This window comes from Netta rufina (genome assembly GCF_964035555.1).
Source record: "Netta rufina genome assembly, chromosome: 1".
NCBI lineage: Eukaryota > Metazoa > Chordata > Aves > Anseriformes > Anatidae > Netta > Netta rufina.
In genome coordinates, this window is record NC_140123.1 from 126,618,507 (window position 1) to 126,641,606 (window position 23,100).

The 23,100-nt window shown below is 44.7% G+C and overlaps 2 protein-coding genes across 3 annotated transcripts in view; one reads left to right on the plus strand and one right to left on the minus strand.

Moving 5' to 3' along the window:
* Nucleotides 1–9,125: 9,125 nt before the first annotated feature.
* Nucleotides 9,126–10,599, plus strand: C3AR1 (complement C3a receptor 1; the record flags this gene model as incomplete). Its single annotated transcript, XM_084290290.1, has 2 exons — nucleotides 9,126–9,676; nucleotides 10,013–10,599. 2 exons carry the CDS (start codon nucleotides 9,126–9,128, stop codon nucleotides 10,527–10,529), a joined length of 1,068 nt encoding a protein of 355 aa, XP_084146416.1. The 3' UTR covers nucleotides 10,530–10,599.
* Nucleotides 10,600–12,523: 1,924 nt separating this feature from the next.
* The window catches only part of FOXJ2 (forkhead box J2), a 30,099-nt gene continuing 19,522 nt past the window's right edge, over nucleotides 12,524–23,100 (minus strand). The window contains exons 5-11 of one of the 2 annotated variants that reach the window (XM_084287447.1): nucleotides 22,879–23,019; nucleotides 22,351–22,546; nucleotides 20,129–20,458; nucleotides 19,632–19,730; nucleotides 18,940–19,140; nucleotides 18,076–18,174; nucleotides 12,524–14,380 (exon numbers count right to left, since the gene is read on the minus strand). In XM_084287447.1, the coding sequence (XP_084143573.1) occupies nucleotides 14,292–14,380; nucleotides 18,076–18,174; nucleotides 18,940–19,140; nucleotides 19,632–19,730; nucleotides 20,129–20,458; nucleotides 22,351–22,546; nucleotides 22,879–23,019 (1,155 nt within the window). In that variant the 3' untranslated portion in view covers nucleotides 12,524–14,291. Of the gene's footprint in view, nucleotides 14,381–18,075; nucleotides 18,175–18,939; nucleotides 19,141–19,631; nucleotides 19,731–20,128; nucleotides 20,459–22,350; nucleotides 22,550–22,878; nucleotides 23,020–23,100 lie in introns of both variants that reach the window. The other variant, XM_084287446.1, reaches the window with a different exon arrangement.

Below are 23,100 nucleotides of genomic sequence, written 5' to 3' on the forward strand. Positions count from 1 at the left end.
ATATATGTATTTATTTTTCTGGTATGAAATGTGTTAATGCAGTGAGAGCTGAAACTGTGTCTGCAGATCTGTAGGAGGAGCAGGGTGGTAGCAGCCAAAGAAGCTGTCCTTGCACCCGGCCAAACATCCAACCAGCCCAGCATTGCACCTCTGACAGTGCCCAGTGCAAAGTAATTGAAACTCGGAAAGGGGGTTGTGTTGCTGATTCCGTAGATCTGGTAAGTGAAACTGTTTTGAAGTCAATAACAGCAACAGACTTGGGTCGTTAAGACCAATGGAACAGCATACTTGCAATTTAACTAGCATATGTAAATGTAGCTGGCCTAGCTTTAAAAAAAAATGGACAGCTACATGAATATATACACAGGAAAATGCATTGCTGGTGGGAGCTAAGTACCTGAACAGATGATGGAATTATGCAGATGTGCAACTTCTGTTTTCCCTTCACCTCTGCCAGCTTGTTCTGCTTCTCTGAAGTAGGAGGGAGAGGCTGACACATTGCTTTGTGGCAGATACTGATGCCCAGGGATCAGAGGTCCATGCCCTGCTGTGTGGGTGAAGAAAGGCTTTCCCCTGCCAGGCAGCACACAAGAACAGACAGGTACCTGCTTGGGAAGAGAGATTTGAACACTTTTGTACAGCCCGCACAAGAAAAAGTGGGAATATACGGAGCCTATTCTTAATGCAGACATGCCACAATGCAAAAGAAAGCTCTGCCTCCCTACTTATAGTATGCCAGTGTTGTATTGCTTGTCAAACTGCCAGATTGAAGGCAAAGAGGTTAATGAGAGGCAAACCTTGGAGAAGAACAGAGCAGAGCTGTTTAAAGACAGTAAACAATACAGAATTACACTCTCCTAGTATAATAGACTAGCAAGCTGTAATGTAAGGCCTTTGTGGGACAGAAGTTTGGTGTGCATTAATTAGCAATATTTTATAGACTTTGCTCCTCTGGATTCATCTAATTGCTTTTTTAAACCTGTTCATACTTTTGCTTGCCAATAATCATCCTTTAAGCCATGAATCTAATCGTGCAAAATGTGAAAAAGTGTTGGGTTGTTGTTTTTGTTTTGTTTTCAAACTGCTATCTGATCATTTCATTTTATATCTACTAGTTAATGTATTGTTAAAATTTACATAAAGTTATTCTCCTCGTATGCCTCATACTGCCACGTAGATGTCTTTTTCACAGGGTGAAACATTCTCATCAGTTTAGGTTGTCCACCAGAAGAAACTGTTCTGAGCCGTAACTGTCCAGTTGCCTACATAATTTCTGCTACTATCATTGTTTTTATGATAGAGGACCACCACAACAGCCAGTATTCAAGATGCAGCGGAATGCTTCCTGCTATATTTACTTTTTGAATACCATTGCATCCTGACATGGTTTTTAATAGAATTTTCTACAGCAACTGCTATGTTTCTTCTTTGATAACTTATCTAGATTACACCACTCTATGTATAGTTGTGTTTGCTTTCCAAATTCGGTAATTCACAATTACCAACATTAAATGTCACCCGCCTCCTTAATGTGCTGTCATGTGCCACAGTCCTCTTACAACTCTTGTAAGAAAGCATTTAAACAAGAGAGTGGCAAAGGGCCAACTTCTGTAAGCATGTGAGGAAAGGTGCACAGGGAGCACCAGGACACCGGGAATGCGTCTTCCCCGTTTGATTCTATTGAAACTTATCCAACAGGGAGCATAAGTCTTCTGTCTGGTTTGTTTGTTTTTCAAACAAGCATCTTTGGACCAAGAAAAAATAAAGCATTGCCAATAATAGCTTGAGGGGTTGTTTTGTTTTGTTTTTACAGGATTAAGCAGTAAGGATGAAATCTTGAAGGAGAGCTTATTTAAAGTCTGACTGTGAAAGCAATGGAATCTATAGGCTTCCCACAGAAATTGTTAATGAATGAGAACCAAAGAACAGCAAAAGTCTTGGCTGGAGTTCAGTCATATGAGGTGAGCCAATGCAAAGTCCTACACAAGTAGGATAAAATATCTAGTGCATGCCAGTGTATGAGTAACCTGATAATAAAACATAAAGAATCATTTGTGCTTTTGTGTTGTTTTTCTTGTTGTTTTGTTTTGTTTTCCTTTGCTTATTTAAGAAAAATACATATACCTATGGCATTGTCTATGAATGCCCATGAAGCCTGTCTGTATGGATGGACACAACATTTGGAATTCTCCTCCTGTGCATAGAAGGCAAGCCAGTCTCACAAAATGACTCACTGGACTGTTTAAAGGTTGATGCTGAGACAAGCATTTTTACATAACAGTCCAAGTACTATTTCAAATGGTACTTCCTTCACTGAAAATGCCCTGGCAAAATATTTGACCTGAACATTCATGGAATAACATCGCCCTCAGCCTTAAAAAAGCCTCAGGGGGGACAGGTTTAGGGCGAATAGTTCAAGGAGCAGGAGCGTGAGTGGTGTTTTGTTCTATTCCTTCTGGAGAGGTGAAAGACACAGCGGGCTAGGAAAACACAGGTAATGAATAGTTGGCTGAGAGGCTGGTGTTGAGACAGGAACTTTGGGTTCTTTGACCATGGGGCAGTTCACTCAACCCCTGGCCTGTTGTTGATGGATGGAACTCACCTGTCTCAAAGGGGGAAACGGATCCTAGCGCAGGAGCTAGCAGGACTTGTCGAGAGAGCTTTAAGCTAGCTGTGATGGGGGGAAGGGATAAAACAGGACTCACCAGAGAAGAGCTTAGGGGAATGATGCTGAAGGTGGGGGTGAGGGAGATGTCTCATCTGAAGTGCATCTACACCAGTGCACACAGCATGGGCAACAAACAGGAGGTGCTGGAAGCGACTGTGCGGCAGGCTAACTGACCTAGCTGCCATAACTGAAACATGGTGGGATGAGTCCCATGATTGGAGTACTGTGATGGACAGCTACAAGCTCTTCAGAAGGGATGGACAAGGAAGGAAGGGTGGTGGTGTGGCTCTTTATATTAAAGAGTGTTTTGACATTGAAGAGCTTGGGGTTGGAAATGATAAAGTTGAGTGTCTATGGATAAGGACTGGGGGAAGGCCTGTAGGGGTGACATCCTGTTGGGGGTCTGTTATAGACTGCCTAAGCAGGATGAAGAGATGGATGAGGCATTCTATGAGCAGCTCGCAGAAGTCGCATGATCGCCAGCACTCATTCTCATGGGAGACTTCAACTTCTCTGACATATGCTGGAAGTATAATACTGTGCAAAGGAAGCAGTCCAGGAGGTTTCTAGAGTGTGTGGAAGACAGCTTCCTGACACAGCTGGTACAAGAGCCTACCAAGCGAAGTGCCCCACTAGACCTGCTCTTCACTAACAGAGAAGGACTGGTGGGAGATGTGAAGGTTGGGGACTGTCTTGGGAAGAGTGACCATGAAATTGCAGAGTTTTTTATTCTTGGTGATGTCAGAAGGGTAACTAGCAAAATGCCATCTTGAACTTCTGGAGGGTGGACTTAGACCTGTTCAGGACACTTGTTGCAGGGGTCCCTTGGGATTCACTCCTTAAGAGCAAAAGGGTCCAGGAAGCCTGGATGCTCCTCAAGGCAGAAATCTTAAAGACCCAGGAGCAGGCTGTTCCTGAGTCCCGTGAGGCGAGCTGGAGGGGAAAAAGACTAGTGTGGATCAACTGGGAACTTTTGTCGAGACTCTGAGGGAAAAAGAGAGTCTATTTCCTCTGAAAGAAGGGATGGGCTACTTTGGGACAGTACAAATAAGTTGCTAAGATATGCAGGGAGGAAGTTAGAAAGCAGAAAGCCCAGCTTGAACTCAGAGTGGCCACTGCAGTAAAAGAGAACAAGAAATCCTTTTACAAATATATTAACAGTAAGAGAAGAGCCAAGGAGAATTTCCATCCTTTCCTTGGTGCAGCAGGGAATGTGATCACTGATGATAAGGAAAAGGCTGAGGTTCTCAACGCCTTCTTACGTCTGTCTTTAATAGTTGGATCAGTTATCCTCAGGGTACTTCATGCACTGACCTGGAAGTCCCTTGTGATTCAGGTAAAGAATCACCCCCTGTCATTCAGGCAGAGACAGTTAGAGACCTGCTCCTCCATCTGGAACAACACGAGTCCATGGGACCAGACCATGAGACCAGATGGACTCCACCCCAGGGTGCTGAGGGAGCTGGCAGAGGTAGTTGCCAAGCCACTTTCCACCATCTATCAGCATTCCTTATTATCTGGAGAGGTCCCAGGGGATTGGAGGCTCGCCAGTGTGACTCCTATCTACAAGAAGAGCCATAAGGAGGATTTGGGGAACTACAGGGCTGTCAGCCTGACCTCATTTCCAGGGAAAGCTATGGAGAAAATCATCTCAAGTGAGATCACATGGCACATCTGTGGCATTCAGGGGATCAGGCCCAGCCAGCACGGGTTCATGAAAGGCAAGCCATGCTTGTCCAACCTTATCTCCTTCTATGACTGTGTGACCAGACTGGTAGATGGGGCAAAGGCTGTTGATGCAGTCTACCTAGACTTCAGCAAAGCCTTTGACACGGTCTCCCACAGCAGCCTGGGGAAACTGGCTGCCCGTGGCCTAGACAGGTATACTCTTCTCTGGGTAAAAAACTGTCTGGAGGGCCATGCCCAGCAGGTAGTGATTAATGAAGTCCAGTTGGCATCCCCTTACAAGTGGTGTCCCTCAGGGGTCAGTACTGGGGCCTATCTTGTTTAATATCTGGTATTTAACTCAGTTAACACTAGGAAGATGAAGCAGGCTCTCTACAAGTCTGCAGATGGTACAAATCTGGCTGACACATCAGACAGCATTGCTGGCATTCAGAGGTACCTGGACAGGCTGAAGAACTGAGAAGACAAGAACATCATGAAGTTCAGCAGAGGGACCTACAAAGGCCTTATCCTGACAAAGAACAAACCCCATGCACCAGTACATTCTTAGGCCTGTCTGGAAAGCAGCACTGCAGGGACTGGTGACCTTGTGATCCTGGTGGACAAAAAGCTGAGCATAAGCTAGCAATGCACCCTAATGCCCCAATGGCAATTAAGGCCAACAACATCCACGGCTATGTTAGGACAAGTGTCAGCAGAGGGAAGTGATCCTCCTCCTCTACTCAGCATTGGCGAGGCCACATCTAGCGTGCTAGGTGCTGTTCTGGGCTCCCCAGTACAGCAGAGACATGGACATAGCAGGGTGAGACTTGTGAAGGGCCAGTAAGATGATTAAAGGACTAGAACATCCTTCATGCCAGTAAGAGCTGTAACAGCGGAATCTGTCCAGCATGGGGAAGAGAAGACTCAGGGGGATCTTATAAATGTGTGTAGCTATCTGATCGGAGTGTGTAAAGGAGATGGAGCCAGACTCAGTGGTATCTGGTGACAGGAAAAGGGACAGTGGACACAGACTGAAACAGGAAATTGTCTGAACACAATTTTTTTTTTTTTTTTTTAATTGTGAGGGTGGTTGACAACTGGAACAGATTGTCCAGAGAGGTTGGGGAGTCTCCTTTTGTGGAGATATCAAAACAACAGAGTCCTGGGTAATTTGCTCTAGCTGATCCTGCTTTGAGCAGTGGGATGTACTAGACAGCCTCCAAAGGTTCTCTCCAACTTCAACTATTCTATGATTCTGTGAAATACAGCCTTCCTAAGAAAACTCTGTTTCCCAACTAGGGGCAGGAGGGATCCGGAAGAGATGAAAAAATGATCATCATCATCATAGTGTTATGATTTGGGATTAATATCACAGCTGCAAGTCGAAGGTCTGGTGTGACCTGAGTTATCATTTTCTGAAAGTGACAAAATGTCTTCCTTCCTCCTTGCACCATGTCTGTTAAGTGGCCACATCATTAACTCCTTCATTCGGAGGTGTAAAACTGTTCAAAGTCAAACTGCTTGAAAGTTTCTTTGGCTTGGAAACATGTAGAGAAACCTCATCAACTTCACTCTCCAGAATGAGCTGGTTGGGACAAAAGATACAGTGCCTGCTGTGATAAGGTTGGCTGCAAGGGAGAGGTTGTAGCTGGAGGAATCAGAGCTGAACCAACTGGTAGCAAAGGACCTTCTTGCAAGAGAGATTTTAACTGGAGCTAGCAAGTCATGTGCTGGTGAAAAGGCATTGCATCCCCTGACCAATAGAAGCCAATAGGAATACACTCCTTTCAACAGGTCAATTCATTCAACTCTCAAATCACTTTCTCAGGCTCTCAGGAGTCTCTCAGGAAAGATGGCAGCTGAGAACAGAAACAGATAGAGAGGATTTGTCTTTGTGGGCTGCTGACAGCTCACCCATCTTTGGGGGAACAGCCCATTTCTGGCCTGCCTTCCTGTTTATGGTCATCTGGTCACTTTTTTTTTTTTTTTTTTTGAGTTTGAGTCAGTATTTTTGTGTTTCACGGAACAGATGTTCTGTAGCAGGAGCAGAACTCTCCACAATCCTCGTTCACTTTCCAGTTCAAAACCAAAATACTGAGACCAAATCTTTTGTGTCTGATCTTTTATGTCTGGGCTTTGCCATTTCTGCTAACAGTCTCTTGATTTCCCATATCAGGTGTGTTGGAAAGGAACCCTATTGTTACACATTTGAAATGCTTTACCTTATCTTATAGGGTGGATACATTTTGTGGTATCAGCATTTCAGCTAACCACTTCCAGCTTTTCATCAGTCAAGTTCCTTCTTTAACACACACACACAGATGCAAAAAAATAATAATAATAATAATTACGCTTTTTTGAGTACAATGTTCTGTGTTTGGTGAATTAAACTGTCTCAAACTGGGACAGAAGCTTACCTGGATTGATAAGAATCCAGAATGATAAGAAATGGGATTAGCTAGATGAATGTGCTGATCTGACAAAAGATGAAATGGCTATAAAAACCATAGCTCAAGGCACCTAATGATATCATGGAGGTGTTTTTTGTTATTTATGATTTATATGAAGAAAAAGTCAGTGTTATGCCAATAGGCAAGACGTGTTTTGCTATTGTGATCTTGTGTTGTCTTATGGAAGCTATATAATAGAGAATGTGTCTGTGCTTATCACTCCCTAGCTTCCTGTTATTCTTTGACTTGAGACAATATTTTATTTTGACAGTGCTGAAAAGTTTTGTTGGTTTGGTTGGTTAGTTGGTTGGTTTGTTTTATTTTGCTATTTTACCAGCCAATTGCCTTCTAAAACTTCAAACATGAGTCATAAGCATTTCCTTCAGGGTGGAAAGTGTAGTTTGCATATACGCGTACACAGAGGAAAAAAGCAGTTCCTAAAATGTTTTGAGCATTTCTTTTCTTTTCAGTCACTTCAGAGACAGAACTGGTGGTTCTCGCTCCCTGACACACCAAAATAGCTGTTTCACTGGGGTAGGTACAGAATTCTGCTTTCCTCTTCAGCTTGCAGTTTTTTACTATTCACTTCTAAAAGCCTCTGTTCTCCCTCCAATCCCTGTTTCCATCTTCATAACCGCATAGTAGCCCTCTTAACACTCCTGAAAACATACCGTGGACAGCATTACTGCCTGCAGCATTCCTTGATTCCCTACCCTCTTCACACCATCTTCTGTATCTATACGGGGGGCAGCCAGATTCATCTCTTGCAGCACTTTTCTCCACTTGTTCCTGGTAAAGTTACTTCTGCATGTAACAACAACATCACAGGAAACTGAACAAACTTGTTAGAATTTTAAGTTAATACCCTCGTTGCCTTCCAGCAACTTATTTCATAGCTTTCTTCATGGGTCACCCTGACCTAAGCCTGTGAGCAATTGTTTAAAAAAAACGATAAATTACAACGTCTGTTGCAAATATCTCATTTTCTTTGTGGTGAAAGTTTGAACACTCGTGCATCACTCCACATTTAGACTACATGCTATGCAAGAAAGAATTTGATTATTCAGATCTTTCAATAGTATTGTAGATTTAGTCCTGCACACAACAATCCCTGACTGGCATCTAAGTACTGGAGTGGAGGTTTAAATAGAACTGGTCTTAGCTGTCGTATTCATGTCTCCCCTGTTGCTTCCACAGACTGTATTCAGCTTGTGCCTCTGCAGTTTCCTTGCCTTCTCATAATGCTTTTAGGGACCATACAGTAACAACACTGTCTTCATTGATTTGGCAAGGGTTTAGTTAACAAGGATTTTATAACCAGTTCTGTTAATGTCTACAGGATAAGTATCAGGCTTTCTCTCTCAGACCTATCTTGTGTTTTCTATATTTCTTCACTTTTCCTTCTTAATTTACTAGTATCTAAGTCCGAGAATGATTGAATAATTAATATTTCCATGCCACTTTTCATAGTTTTAAAAACACACTGAATTGTATTGTGGCTCAGTTTTGTTGTCATGCGATAAGACAGTTTTTCTTATGTCTAGTGGGCTCGAGAACATTACTATTGTTCTGTATTTCCATTTGTCTTTCTATAACTAAATCTCTGTCATTCTCAAACCATTAATTTCTTGTCTTTCTGCTCATCAAGACTACCTTTGCAAGGATCTGGCCGAGAGCTCAGAACACAGATACATAGGCTAGAAAAGCAAGAAGGAAGTGCTTTACTGAGACTTCCCTAAAAAATATCCTTTAGCAAGCATTGTTGCTGTCCTGTCTGTTCTATTTACGATGTCAGGAAAGTAGAACAGGGGTCTTTCATTAAAACAAACATTGCTTTCTCAACCTAAACATATTTCACTGGTTATTCCAGGAAAAGAAACTGTTCATTTTAAAAAGAAAAGGAACTAAAGTGCTTTCTGGAACTTAAAAAGGAACTTAAATGACTTTCTGAAGAAGAAAACTGTGCAAAGCTGGAAGTCAGTCAGGAAAGACACCTGGTGATTGTGTGGGCATGCAAGTAAAGTGAGAGCTCCATTTTAGAATGGAGAGTAAAAAGAAGCGGACTGAAATCCAAAAGGGTGACAGAAGTAGAACATAAGTACACATACAAAATCCCTGTTTGAATAGTGCGACCTACATAGCTTAGCTACCATGAGAATGATGAAGCTGTAGAATGGTCAGATTAGTAGAAGAAAGTCTTTAGCACAAACTAGTACAGGCTGATGCCTTTGTATCCAGCCAGATTGGTACTGTTTCCTCAGAGATACTTCAGTACAGATTTTAAAAAAATGGGGAGTATGAATTGCCTACTAATTTGCTTTCTGTTTTATAACTACAGAATGCCTCCACTCCTGATTAATAGCAGTTCACATGAACAGGCTGCTGTACATTATGCACCAGAAACCATTGGCTCCCTTGCTGTCTTCATCCTCGTTTTCATCATAGGTATCCCAGGCAATGGGTTGGTTATCTGGGTAGCTGGTCTGAAAATGAAAAGGTCTGTGAACATTGTCTGGTTCCTAAACCTTGCTGTGGCTGACTTTGTGTGCTGCTTATCTTTGCCATTCTACATTGTTCACTTATTCCTCCATGAACACTGGCCATACGGTTGGTTCCTCTGCAAAATCATTCCATCAATCATAATCTTCACTATGTTTGCTAGTGTTTTTCTACTCATGGCAATCAGCATTGACCGGTGCCTCCTTGTGATGAAACCTGTCTGGTGTCAAAATCATCGAACAGTGAAATTTGTATCACTAGCATGCAGTGGCATATGGATCCTGGCCCTCATTTTCTGCTGCCCTGTCTTTCACTACCGCGAGATCGTCAACAAAGATGGCAAAATTGAGTGTGGGTACAATTTTGGAGACAATGAAATGCTAGATTATATGTATGACAGTGATCTTATAACTAAGTTATTGGAAGAAAACTCACCTTTAGTACCGACTGTCATGTATGCTAGCACCATCTTCGCTCATCAGCCTGCTGACAATTATCCAGGTTTCCAGGCAAAGACTATAACCACCAACAAAGACGCAACCACGGCAGCTCACCTTTTTTATGCCCCTGTAGGTGTGCACTCCCTATTAACTTCCACTGCCTATCCTGACATCAGGCTATTGAGATCTGGTAGTGATCTACCTCATACTAACTTGTCTTTACCACCCGATGCTGACCCCCATTTGAATCTACTTGACTATCCTGATGTTTTGCTTGATTTTGACAGTGACTACAGCGGTAATGACTCACTGGGGAATTTTGATGCGGGTGATTATCCTGTACCCTTCGCCTTAATGATAGTAACTAGGGCTATCTTCGGCTTCGTGCTCCCCTTTGTCGTGATGACAGTTTGCTACGCCCTTATTGCTTTCAGGATGTATGCGAGACAGTTTCATAAGCCACACGGCAAGATGCTGCGAACCATCACGCTTGTGGTAGCGGCATTCTTCATCTGCTGGGTTCCGTACCACGTAGTTGGGATTCTGTTCCTTGTAGCTACTCCTGAAACAGGACTGAGTTTACTGATCCTCTGGGATCACATCTCTACAGCACTTGCATATGCCAACAGCTGCATAAACCCTCTGCTCTATGTTTTTGTGGGTCGGGACTTCAGGGCAAAGGCACGGCAAACAGTGCAAGGAGTGCTGGAAGGAGCCTTTACTGATGAACCGACACATTCAACCCCTGTCTCCTTTGCCAAAAGCAAGACTTCAGCAGACAAGGATGTTAGCAGTACGGTCTAACACAGGACTTCACCAATGCAGAAAGAAAGAGCTCTGTACATCAATTCTCTGCTTTTTTTTTGCTCCAACACATCTGACCAATCAGCATATCTGCACACAGGGCACTGAGATGGTTCAGATCACATCAGCAAATGCCCTTTATGTCCTGCTATAAAGAGATCGGAAGCTGGAAATACCAAGAGTAATAATCTCTGACAGATGACTGGTGAAAGAGGAGACCCAGAGTATTTTAAAGTTGAAAGCAGACTTGGTGAACGATTTGTGGTGGGATCATGTAGTTTAACTTCTGAATTGCTAGATACGGAACTCATCAGTTATTTGCATGTGTCTATTATAGATGTTGTGCATCTCCTGTCTCTGATAAAATGCAGATGAAATCAACGCTGGTGTCTTTCCTTGGAATCCACCATCCCACCTTTCCTCTCATTTGACTACACTGGGGCCTGAGAGGCTTTTTTCTGAAGATAAACCTAGAGGGAAGCACTACATTTTCTTACAGCAGTACATCGGAACTCGTCCCAGTGAGCTGCATTTTACAGACTTCCATGCCCTGGTAGGTGACCAAGATATCTCTTTATCCCAACAAATACATCACTACAGTAGTAACTGGCCCAGTTCACAACATATAACTATGTTCATTAGCATGCACTCACTCGCTGTCTCCCCAGCATTCACTCCACCGACAGCCCCCAACTTTCCTTTATGGAGGTGGCCTGAAACAACCCAAATGTCCACACTGCATTTTAGGATAGCACAAGCAGAATTCGAGCAGCTGCCTTCACTGATGAACCAGATTGGATGGCTGCTGGACGATCACGCAGTTGGGAAAACTTTGCAATTGAGAGGTGATAACCTCTAGTCTGACTCCCAGGAAGGTGGAGAACTAGCCTCTTTCAGCTCAGCCATGTCCTGCTCTCTAGCAGAGAGATGTGCTTGTGTCTTTATTGTACAGGAGGATAAAAATTGCTTCCAGACATTTTAGGGGTGTTCCCCAGGCTTGAATGTTCCCTGTTCCTTATTAAGCTTTGGCTTAAGGAGTAAGGTCAACAAGTGCCATGACAAACAACTAAGCCATGGTACAGTTTTCACTGCCTTTCTGGAAAAGGTGTGATTTGAAAGACTCAGTGATCTCAGTTTTGGGAAGACAGACAGCTACAGGGACTTCTGAGTCTTTCTCTTGCAACCTAAGCTTCTTAGGTTGTCAATGTACATGCAGGTGCAAGCTGTTAACTTAGAATTTGGGTGTAGACACGGCTATTTCCAAGGTAACTGGTAATTTTCCAAGCCCACCTGTCAGGCACCGCCACAAGAAACTCAATACCGGCACCAAAACAGTTAAACCATAAACATTCACTTTTTCTTTTTATTAAGAAAGCATGCACAAAAATAAACTTGTGAGACCACACCCCTCTCTCCCTGACCATCGAGCAAAACCACCGTGGGCCAGCCTGCAGCGCCGAGCCGCGTGTAGCCGACCCGATGCCTTCCCACACTCCAACAACGCACATTTATTTCAGGGACAGAGGAATGAGGCTAATTTGCACACTGACCGGCACATATTTACATATGCAAATGAAGAGCGATTGAATATGCAAATGAGGCAAATATGCAAATGAGGAGCACTTGGATATGCAGAAGGAGCCATCTTTCTTGTTTTTGTTTTTGTTTGTTTTTTTTCTTCTGGTGGTTTCAGGTATCCACAGGGCCGGCTCTCAGTAACATCCTCTGCAAAGCACTAACTGGCACCAACAAGGGGCTGTCTCTGGTGCCACGTTCCACAGAAAACCAATCACACATGCTTCCAAGTCGTGTCATTCCCATCCCGAGGCAGCAGAGATAACAGCTGACTCCATGCTGAAGTTGGTTCTGGAATTCCTCATTTCTCTTGGAAACACTCAATGATGAACTCCCCCCACACACACACTTAAAAAAAGAAAAAAAAAAGAAAAAAAAAAAAAAGAAAAAAAGTCCCATCCCCCCCTCCCCAATACAATGAGACTCTGTCCACTTCCCTGACAAAGATCCAATTGGTTCATCCCTACAGCAAATTTAAAAAGCAATGTCAGTTCCCCACCTTCCTTCAGTCAGAGTAGAGGTTATGACCTCCTCTGCCCCAGGTACGTCAAGCCGCCATGATATTTTGTGTGTCTTGTTCCCTTCATTGGTAAACAGGGAATAAAGCCTGGGGGGAGGCTTTATAAAACATGTAAAGGAAACAAAAGGTTTGACAGAACAGAGCCATACCAGAAAAAAAGGGGAACAAAGGACACAGTTTAGGAGAGGAGACATCTCAACACTCACTCCTGCTCCTGCACCTTTTCTGCCTTCCTGATTTGCTAGTGCCAACAGAGCCCATCAATTGGGATTTGTGCTCTATTCCGCCATCTATCTCCCCAGCTGAACTGCAAGGGTCTGACCCACCCTCCTCATTTTACACTATACTATACTCTGGCTGTTCAGTTTAAAAATCTGCCCCACTTCGTCCTCTCTTCTAATGCATCTCTTACAAAAATCACTTGTAAGGGCCTCCCACTTACTTGACCAGAGGGTTCGAGCCCCTTGACCAGAAGCCGCCTAATTCACCTCTGTTCCGAGCAGCAGCTTCCTCTTCCCACCATTCGCCCGTTCACAAAGTGGAACCACTGACTAAGAATTACACCTATGCAGCAAGACACCCGTCATTATCATTTTCAAGCCACAGGCAAGGACAGTCTCCAAAAAAGTGCAAGGGGGAGAGGGCCAAATAACAACCGAACAAACTGAAAAAAATACTGATAGCGAGAAAATTTTTGGATTTGTATATGCAAGTGAGAGTCTCACCGCATACTTGGAAGAAAGGCTTGAAGGGGTGGTTGTGGGGGGTGAAATTAAAAGCTTTGGGGAACAGACTTTGCTGCATCGCGACGCCCCCGACTGCTCCTTTTACCTGATGGGTATGCAGACTTCACCTCCCTGGAGGCTGCAAAAGGCAGTGTAGAAAACAGGTCAGGATTCCCCCAAAATCGCTCTTGGTCCTCACAGATGGCACTGCATTCTGAAACCTACATCTGCTACATCCTCATTTCTCCAAACTCAGGTCTTCCCTCGCAGCTCAGCTCTGTTCTCCCTACTTCAGAGGTCACCCTCTCTTTGTACTTGGGCTATCTCCTGCTTCTCTTGCTTTTTCTGCGGGTGCGAGAAAGTTCACAGAGCTAAGATCACCCCTCCAGTGTCCCTTTAGCCCCCGACCTTTACAACATTTAAGAAACAACAGAACTACAGGCTCCCAGGGTCCACTAGACTCTCTCACTCCGGTAGCCAATACGACAGATTCACTGGCCACCTTGAAGGGAAAGAGGGATTGTTAAACGCAAAATGATGGAGGCAGAGAAAGATGCACTCGAGGATTCAACCTTGCGAGGTCTTTTCGTGGCACCAAGGAACCATCTTTCTGCCCTCCACAGGGCACCACGCAACATGAAAGAGTCAATCTGATGCGTCCGAGGCCACCAGAGGAGGGGAAGGGCTGTGCTCAATTATTGATAATAACAATAATAATAATAATAATAATAAACAAAAGAAGAAAAAGAAGATAAAACAGGACGCAAGGAAGGATTATCTTCGGCAGCATCTTGCGGTGGCTTCTCTGGCGGAGATAGAGAATATATATCTATATACAGGCAAGGTGGGGAGGCTGGGGAAGGTGGTGCAGCACCATTCACCCCGTGTCCCCCTCGCCTCCCGCGTCCTTCACAAAGGACGGGCTCTTCAGTCTGTAACTCGCTAAGTGATCAAGTCCCAGTCGAAATCATCGGGGATTTCCTCATTGGCACCTGGAGGAGGCCCTGGAGGCCGAGGGACCAGATGGTGAGCTGAGGCAAAAAAAAAAAAAAAAAAAAAAAAAAAAAAAAAAAAAGAGAGAGAAAGGGAAAGAACAGTTAGAAGAAAAAATGTTTTACTTTCATAGAAGCATTGTGGACTTCCTTCCAACAGTTTTAACAAGCAAGAACACTACTGGCATGAACTTCTGACCGTCAGACAGTACCTACTCATGTCTGTAGGTGGTGTGCTGTGACATTCTCCACAGCAGCTTCTATAGAGGTTCAGTTTCAGCTTCCTTAACTGTCCTCACAGCTGATTGCTGATAGAATACAAAGGACTTTGGCAACAAAAACTTCTCATGTAATTTTCCTTTGAGCAACTAACTGAAGGTGAGACTGGACTGTAAGACAATTTATGTGAGGTGAAAGAAAATATTGATTTTTTTTTTTCCTTGAAATTCTAAACCCTGACAGAGCACTAACGGAGGGTCTCTTGCAGTTCAATCTCTCTCTACCCTCAGTGCTTCACCAGAGAAGCACTTTGTTTTGGGAGAAATCCACAGAGGGCTGGGGAAACGGTTCTTGCATTTGTGATATTATGAAGAGGCTACCAAGCTTGGTGGGGCCTGAAGACTACCACCCATTCCTAACTCTTTCACGTAGGATCAAGTGAGACTGCAACGAAGAGACTCTGAAATATAAAAAGGGACTTTACGTCCCTCAGAAAGACGTTGAAGTGATCAGAAGTGCAAGTAGCATTCTCCTCTATCTGCCCAGTTGGAGGCTGGGACCCAAGAAGGAGGAGATGAATGGACCAAGTGAACAATTGGCTGTGAGGCTGGTGCCAAGCTCAAGGTCCTACAAGCTCAGAGGTACTTTTGAGAGACTGGGCACACTGACACTGCATGAGGCACACCTGGCCAGGTGGGGCAACAACAGTGTTCTGGGCAGCAAGCTGGCTGGCCTTCTTAGCAGGGCTTTAAACTAGATGTGGTGGGGGAAAGGGAAATACTTCTGAGTGATGGAAGTGAACGTGGGAACACTGTCTCTGTAGGAAACAACAGGGAAATACTGGAGAACTGCCCCCAAGCAGATAGGAAGGGTTCCTCTGAAAATGCAATGAGACCAATAGCCCAGCTGAAGTGCTTCTACATCAATGCACACAGCATGGGAAACAAGAAGGAGCTGGAAACAATGGTGCAATTAGAAAAATATGACCTGATTTCTATCGTGGAATCATGGTGGGACAAATCACATAACTGGAACGCTGGAATAGAGGGCTACGAGCTTTTCAGAAGAGACAGGCAGGGAAGGAAGGGCAGGTGTGTTGCCCTCTATGTTAGGGAATGGATTGATTGTGAAGAGATACCTCTGAGGAACAGCCATGGACAGGTTGAGAGCTTGTGGGAGAGAGTTAAGGACCAGAACCTTGTGTTGGGACCTACTACATGCCGCCTGATCACAGGAAGCCTGCTGATGAGGACTTCTTGCTTCAGCTACAAGAAGCATCATGCTTGCACACTCTCATCCTGGTGGGGGACTTCAACCACACAGATGTCTGCTGGAAAAGCTACACAGCAGGCTGTAAGCAGTCCAGGAGACTCCTAGAATGCATTGAGGACAACTTCCTGGTCCAGGTATTAGACAAACCAACCAGAGAAGAAGAGTTACTGGACTTGATGCTTACCAGTGCAGAATAATTCATTAAAGAAATTAAGACTGGGGGCGGTCTGGGCTGCAGTGACCACACCTTGGTTGAGTTTGTGATCTCAGGGAACACGGGCCTGGCAAAGAGCAAAGTCAGGACCCTGAACTTGCGAAGAGCAAACTTCCATCTATTTAGACCTAGTGGATGAGATCCCCGGAACGCCATCCTTAGGGACAAAGGAGCTGAAGAGAATTTATAATTTTCTAAGGATGTTTTTCTTAAAAGCACAGGAACTTTCCATCCCTCTGTCTAAGAAAGTGAGCAGGGAGGGCAGAAAACCAGGATGGTTGCATAAGGACCTGCTGGTTAAACAGGTTCAAGGAAGAAACGCACAGGCAGTGCCATAAGGCAGGGACATGTGGCCTGGGAAGAGTACTTTTGTTTCCCTGAACCCATAGATGGAAGCTGGTGGAGCAAAGTCCCACCCACTGTAAGTGAAGAGCAGGTTCGAGACCACCTGATGAAACTAAACAAGTACAAGTCTATGGGGCCTGATGTCATGCATCCCAGGGTCCTGAGGGAACTGGCTGATGTAGTTGCCAAGCCTCCCTCCATCATATCTGAAAAGTCCTGGCAGTCGGGTGAGGTCCCTGTTAAATGGAAAAAGGGAAACATCACTCCCATTTTGAAAAAGGGTAAAAAAAGGAAGACTCAGGGAACTACAGACCAGTGAGCCTCACCTCTGTGCCTGGCAAGATCATAGAAAACCTCCTCCTGGAAGCAATGTCAAGGCACATGCGAAACAAAGAGGTGGTCCAAGACAGCCCACATGGCTTCACCAAGGGTAAATTGTATCTGTCCAATCCAGTGGCTTTTTATGATGGAGTTTCTGCATCAGTTGACAAAGGAAGACTGACAAATGTCATCTACCTGGATTTCTGCATGGCCTTTGATGTGGTGTTGCATGACATCCTGATCACCAAATTGGAGAGGTTTGGATTTGATGGGCAGACCATTCAGCGGATAAGGAGCTGGCTTGAAGGCTGCACTCCAGAGTGGTGGTCAATGCCTCCATGTCCAAGCGGAGGCCGGTGACAAGTGGTGTACCTCAGGGGTCTGTCCTGGGACCGGTACTATTTAATATCTTTATCAACATCATAGACAGTGGGATCGAGTGCACCCTCGGCAAGTTCACAGAAGACACCAAGCTGAGTGGTGCAGTCAGTACAACAGAAGGAAGGGATGCCATCCAAAGGGACCTGGACAAACTTGAGAAGTGGGATCATGTGAACCTAATGAGGTTCAACAAGTCCAAGTGCAAGGTGCTGCACCTGGGTCAGCACAATCCCAGATATGAGCACAGTCTGGAAGAAGAACTCATTGAGAGCAGCCCTGCAGAGAAGGCCTTGGGGGTGCTAGTGGTTGAAAAGCTTGACATGAGCCAGCAGTGCACACTTGTAGCCCAGAAGGCCAACTGCATCCTGGGCTGCATCAACAGAGGAGTGACCAGCAGGTTGAGGGAGGTGATTGTCCCCCTCTGCTCTGCCATTGTGAGGCCCCACCTGGAGTGCTGTGTCCTGGTCTGGGGCCCCCAGCACAAGAAAGATGTTGGTCTGTTAGAGCAGGTCCAGAGGAGGGCTACAAAGATGATCAAGGAGCTGGAGTACCTCTCCTATGAAGAAAGGCTGAGAGAGCTGGGGGTGTTCTGCCTGGAGAAGAGAAGGTTCTGGGGTGACTCCATCTTTCATAAAAAAGATGGAGAGCGACTCCTTGCTCAATCAGATAATGACAGGACAAGGGGGAATGACTTTAAACTAAAATAGGGGAGATTTACATTAGAGATTAACAGGAAATTCTTCACTCAGAGGGTGGTGAGGCACTGGAGCAGGTTGCCCAGAGAAGCTGTGGATGCCCCATCCCTGGAGGTGTTCAAGGCCAGGCTGGATGAGGCCCTGGGCAACCTGATCTAGCGGGTGGCATCCCTGCCCATGTAAGGGAGGTTGGAACTGAATGTTCTTTAAGGTCCTTTCCAACCCAAGCTGTTCTGTGATTTCTCTGTTTTTTCCATGTATAAATATGCCTTAACATTGCCTCTTACCTGGTCGATTATATCCTGGAGAGTCCTGGGTGGAAATCTGGTACATAGGAGATGGCCCGGAGAAGAGATGGGGAGGCTGGGGCTGACCATAGGAGTTCACTGTGGAATGAAGTAAAGTGAACTATTAATGTTCTGGTCAGCTGTCTTGGTCCTGACGGGGTTGCAGCTCAGCCATAAAGCAACCTATTCAAACCTATGGGATACTGAGAAGTTGTTCAGTTGCTGGGTCCTAACCACAAGCTATAGCTTGGTCAAGGATCTCATTTCTTGACCTGCAGGAGTTTATCTTATTAGTAAAGATTTTTTTCCCATCAAAAAATGTCAGAAGATGGCTCAATTTATTTTATTTTATTTTTTATTTTGAACTCATTTAGTTCAGTACTAGGCAACATACACCATCACAGTTGTACCAAGACCATGTTACCCTCTGCACTCAGCCCAGCGAGCACCCTCTTACTTTTTGTCAGGTCATTCCTTCTCCAAAGTGGGAGCAAAAGCTTTCTGTTTTACAGCTCCTGCCATCCAGAACAACAAACTCTCAATCTTACCATTACCAAACCAAAACAAATAAAACAAACAAAAACCTCTCCTTCTCTTTTTCCAGGTTAATCTTCTATATGTATTTCTGTCTGGACAGGTAGCCTGTCAGCAGTATGCATCACATAATAATGGTGTGTCTAGGCCATAAACATTGGACATCCTAATTCTTTAAAGTCAGAGGAGACTGAGATGGTGTGGACAGCTCCTGACAGCCCAGCATTGAACTGCTTGGTGCTACACTGACTAGCAAGGCGGTAAGTAATTTAGGATATTCAGAGAACTGCACCTTCATTAACATGGCATTTCAGTTTCCCTCCCAGTTACCTTGGTTCATGGATTGCTCCTGTTTGCCACTGTTCAGGGCACAAGAATCAGAGATTCGAGGGGGCTGCTGCGGGCCGACCAGATGAGGGAGCTGACCAGTCTGGGTAAGGAAGTGATTAAGGGAGTCGCAGAGGTTGGCAATATGGTGTTGATCCAGCGTCCAGTTCTTCCGCTCAGCCTGGCGCAGACTCTCCATCAGCTCTGCAGAGTACAAGAATGGCATCAAAGACAGCACTAACACCGCAGTCTTCCCTGTAAAGAGTTTTTGTTTTCCAGCTCTAAATCTCACCTTCCCCCTACAGACCCAACTTCATCGCTTTTAATCGGTAACTGGACACTTAGAGAGCTCCCTTTTAAAGGTGTTGTCTCACTGACTCAGGTAAGGGAGGGAGGGAGGAGCAGAAGGGAAAAAATCTTGGTTAGGTTTCTGACATCTATAAATTAATACCTCCTGCCCAAAATTTCTATGGCATTCAAGTGCTTTAGGGTCTTAATAGAACCCATGAAATAGGACACCTCATTTTACAAATGGAAGAGTTGAGTCACTGAGAAACCAACAAACTTGACAAATGTAAACTGGGTTAAAAAAAAAAAAAAAAAAACCACCAATCTGTGCACAGCACTCCTAAATTTTATAGATTACAGTCCCTAGTCACTACGTGACTAGACTGTGTCACTAGGCCAACACTGACCTGAGAATTGGGAGTGCTCAATGCTAGACCAGTTCAGCCGGTTTACCATCTTGAAGCTTTCCTTCAGGGAATCAATGTTGGAGCACCAATCAGGAAATGCTGGAATGAAATGGGTAAGAAATTATTCCAGTGCAGAATACCCTTCCCCTCTATCCCTTGGTAAAAAATGACTGTTCACTCTTCACCAAGGATCCTAATGCTATAGTAGCTAGAAAAACATTTTTCTCTTGGAAGACCAGATGTGGTGCTTCCTTTTTTCATTTAGCCCAACTTTATACCTAATCCCTAAACAGAATCCCAAACCCAGCATGACTGTATCACTCTTTCCTTCAGTAAGAAGGCAATTTCCCTTTCAGATTTCAATCATAACCGTTTTCACCCTTTTTCTTCTCACTCTGCAGGTACCACTCAGGGAAAGCTCACTTGTGGGATTTCTGTCTGAGGGCACCCCATTGCTCCAGCTTCCCCAGCTGTTCTTTCCATCAACCCTGACTTACCAAAGCCAGCATTGTTGATTGAAGCCTGTGACTGCTGCTGCTGCTGGTGCTGATGTGGCTGCTGCTGTGGGTGGGAGTGTGGGTGGTGTTGTTGATGCTGGTGGTAGCCTCCATGCTGCATTGGAGGAGGGTGCATGGACATCACTGGTGGAGGGACATAACTTTCACCACCCTGCTGCTTTCCCCCTTGGGACGGGCAACCGTCTGGGGTTGGAGTGTGGAGTGGGGGAGCAGCACCCACTGCTGAGGGACCCTGCTGCTGCTGCTGCTGCTGGTACATGTAGTAGTTGTGGTTGGAGGGTTGCATGTCACCAAGGAGAGAAGAGAAACCTGTGCGGTGAAAGAGGAGGGAGCTTTAAGAGCTGTCTGAATCAGACCTCTGATTAAATTATCCATCTCTAATTTCACACTGCTCATCCTGCTATTTATGAAGCTTTTGGAATGCCCTCTGGAGGCTGCCAACAATTAGCACCTTTATAGTTATGTTCTCACTGTGCTCCAGGTCCTGTTCAGAACAAAAGGCTCTACAAGCAAGCCCCAGCAGAAGTTAACCTTTTAGTACAGTGTTAGGCACTTAAATGCCTTCTTGGATTTTTCCCATATATACCAAGTAACGTGGGCTTTCTGGAAATTTCATGGCCATGTTGTTTTCCTAGAAATGACCACAAGCAAACTTAAACAACAAAACATCTATAAAATAAAGAGGCTGGTAAATCTGATTTGCTGGTTCCAAACGCTCCCTTCAGCTCCTATCCTACAAGCAGCATGGTCTGGAACCTTCACAGTTTTTCCTCACACGGATCATTAAAAGTCACACATCCTACTGCTTTTATACACAGAGCACATGTCAGGGCTCCTTTATTATGGATTCTATGAAATTGATTTTATTACTTTAATTCCTCCCAATTCATTGTGTGTGTCGCTTCTATCCTCTTCCATTTCAGACATAATCTACGTTCAAAAGCATCAGGTGTTCTCCATTCTTCCCCACATCAGGAGCTCCTGCTGCCTCTTATGTCTGCTTCCCCAGTTCATTGTCCCCTTACATCTTGGACTTCTGAGAACAGTCACAGTGAAAGGCCACTTACCTGAGCTATCCATTCCTTACTTGACCATCTGCAAGCAAGCCTCAGTTTTTCACTAGACCCAGAATCAACCCTTAGACCACCCTACTAATTGTAATGGAACAAAAGGGTCAATATTAACATCTTAACTCTAAAATTGCCAGCACAATTTCCTCAAAAACTGCAACTTTTCCTAGACTATCTTACAGCCGAAGAACTGAGAAACAGACCACTGCTGAACTTTCACAAAGGCACACAAGTGAGTCAAGGTTCTTCTCTGCATTTTTCTATCTTTCTCATTGTACAACATCTTATACAACAGAGTACTACCAGTAATCTCAAGTGCCAGCATGATGAAAGTAATAAATGTAATAGCTTGTTATTTTACTGAAGCTACAAGTTTCAAGAGGCTCCTCCTGAAAGTAGCAGAGTAGCAAACTCTGCCTGTGCTGTATAACGGCTGACAGCATAAGTGAAATGCTCATCTAATTGTATATTCCTTCCTGCTAGTATTCAGAAGAATGTTTAAGGATAGGGACAGCAAGTGGAGACTTTCCTGAAGTGTTTTCTGCAGAAACACAGGTCTCATCTCATCCCTACAGCGATTCTGCCCTCTGCTGGCTGGTTCCTCAGTCACAGAAATGTGAGCTATGAATGGAGTTGCAGGCTCTTTCTTCCCCACAAAGCTCAATTCTCCAAGGTCTCGTACAAAATCTGCTTTTAAAAGATCTTCACAGTGACGACCTTCCATTCTCTTTTGGGGGAAATTCCACTGCCTAAATGCAACAACACCCTCCTTCTTACAGTTTCTAGCTTGTCAGATTGTGAATACTTCTCAGACACACTTTTCTTCAGGACTTCATTTCTCTACGCTTCTACCATTTTAGCATTTGCTTTTCTATCAACACAAGGTATTTTTAAATCATAATCTTTTTATTCTGAGTGAATGAGTGGGGAGCAATAGAGAAGGGGCAGGCAGATTTCTTATCTGCTCCTGGCAGAGCTAATTACAAACCAAGAACTAATTGCCAAAGAAGGAAAGTCTGTTTGCACAGGCTTCTAAAAGAAGAAAGACCTGAAAGCGTAAGGATAGATCAGCGAACAAGGACTGTGTAGGCAGGTACCTGCCCACCCCATGTGTCACATATTGTTACTCACCGTGCTGAGAGGAAGATGATTTCTCCAGCATGGATTTGTAGAGGTTTCGGAAGGACCAGCTAAGATCCTGGAAATTGATCTCAGAGTAGGAGAACTTGAAGTCATGGTTGGCACTGTACAGCGGGGGTGGCACGTCGGCCCCTTCACGGCCCTGCCCCCCCGCTACAGTAGAGGCAACATCCACAGGTCCTGCAGCCTGCTAAAAGGACCACACGCGACAGAAGTAAGGCCTTGGCTTTGTACTAGGTTTTGTAACTTCTGACAGGGATCCAAACACTACCTACAGGTAGAACATGCGCTGCTATCTCTTATCACTTAGCTCATATCCCAGCAGACCATCCCAAATGCCATTTTCCTTGACAGAAGTTAACCAGCCACCCCCCATAGCACACTGGCTCCAACATCCAACCCGTTCTTAAATGTCACTTCCTCCTTATTTTTTGTCTGATTAACTTCTTCCCTTCCTTTTATTTTTCCCTCCCCACACACACACTGCTTAAGGCTTCTGTCCTCTTCTCCACTGCTCACCTGACTGTAGTTGGCAATGGGGGCAGTGCTCTGGAGTGACAGCTGAGGGGTGGCCTCAGATGGCAAAGAGGCTTCTGTGCTGACTGGAACAGTACCTCGGGGGCTCTTGCTTGCCTCTTGCTCTGGGGAGTCTTGTGGTATCTGTGGAGGGGGAAGAAGGAGAAAAGAAGCCCAAATCAAAAACAGATGGAGAAGTGAAACTGCAGATGGGAAGCCAGCTCC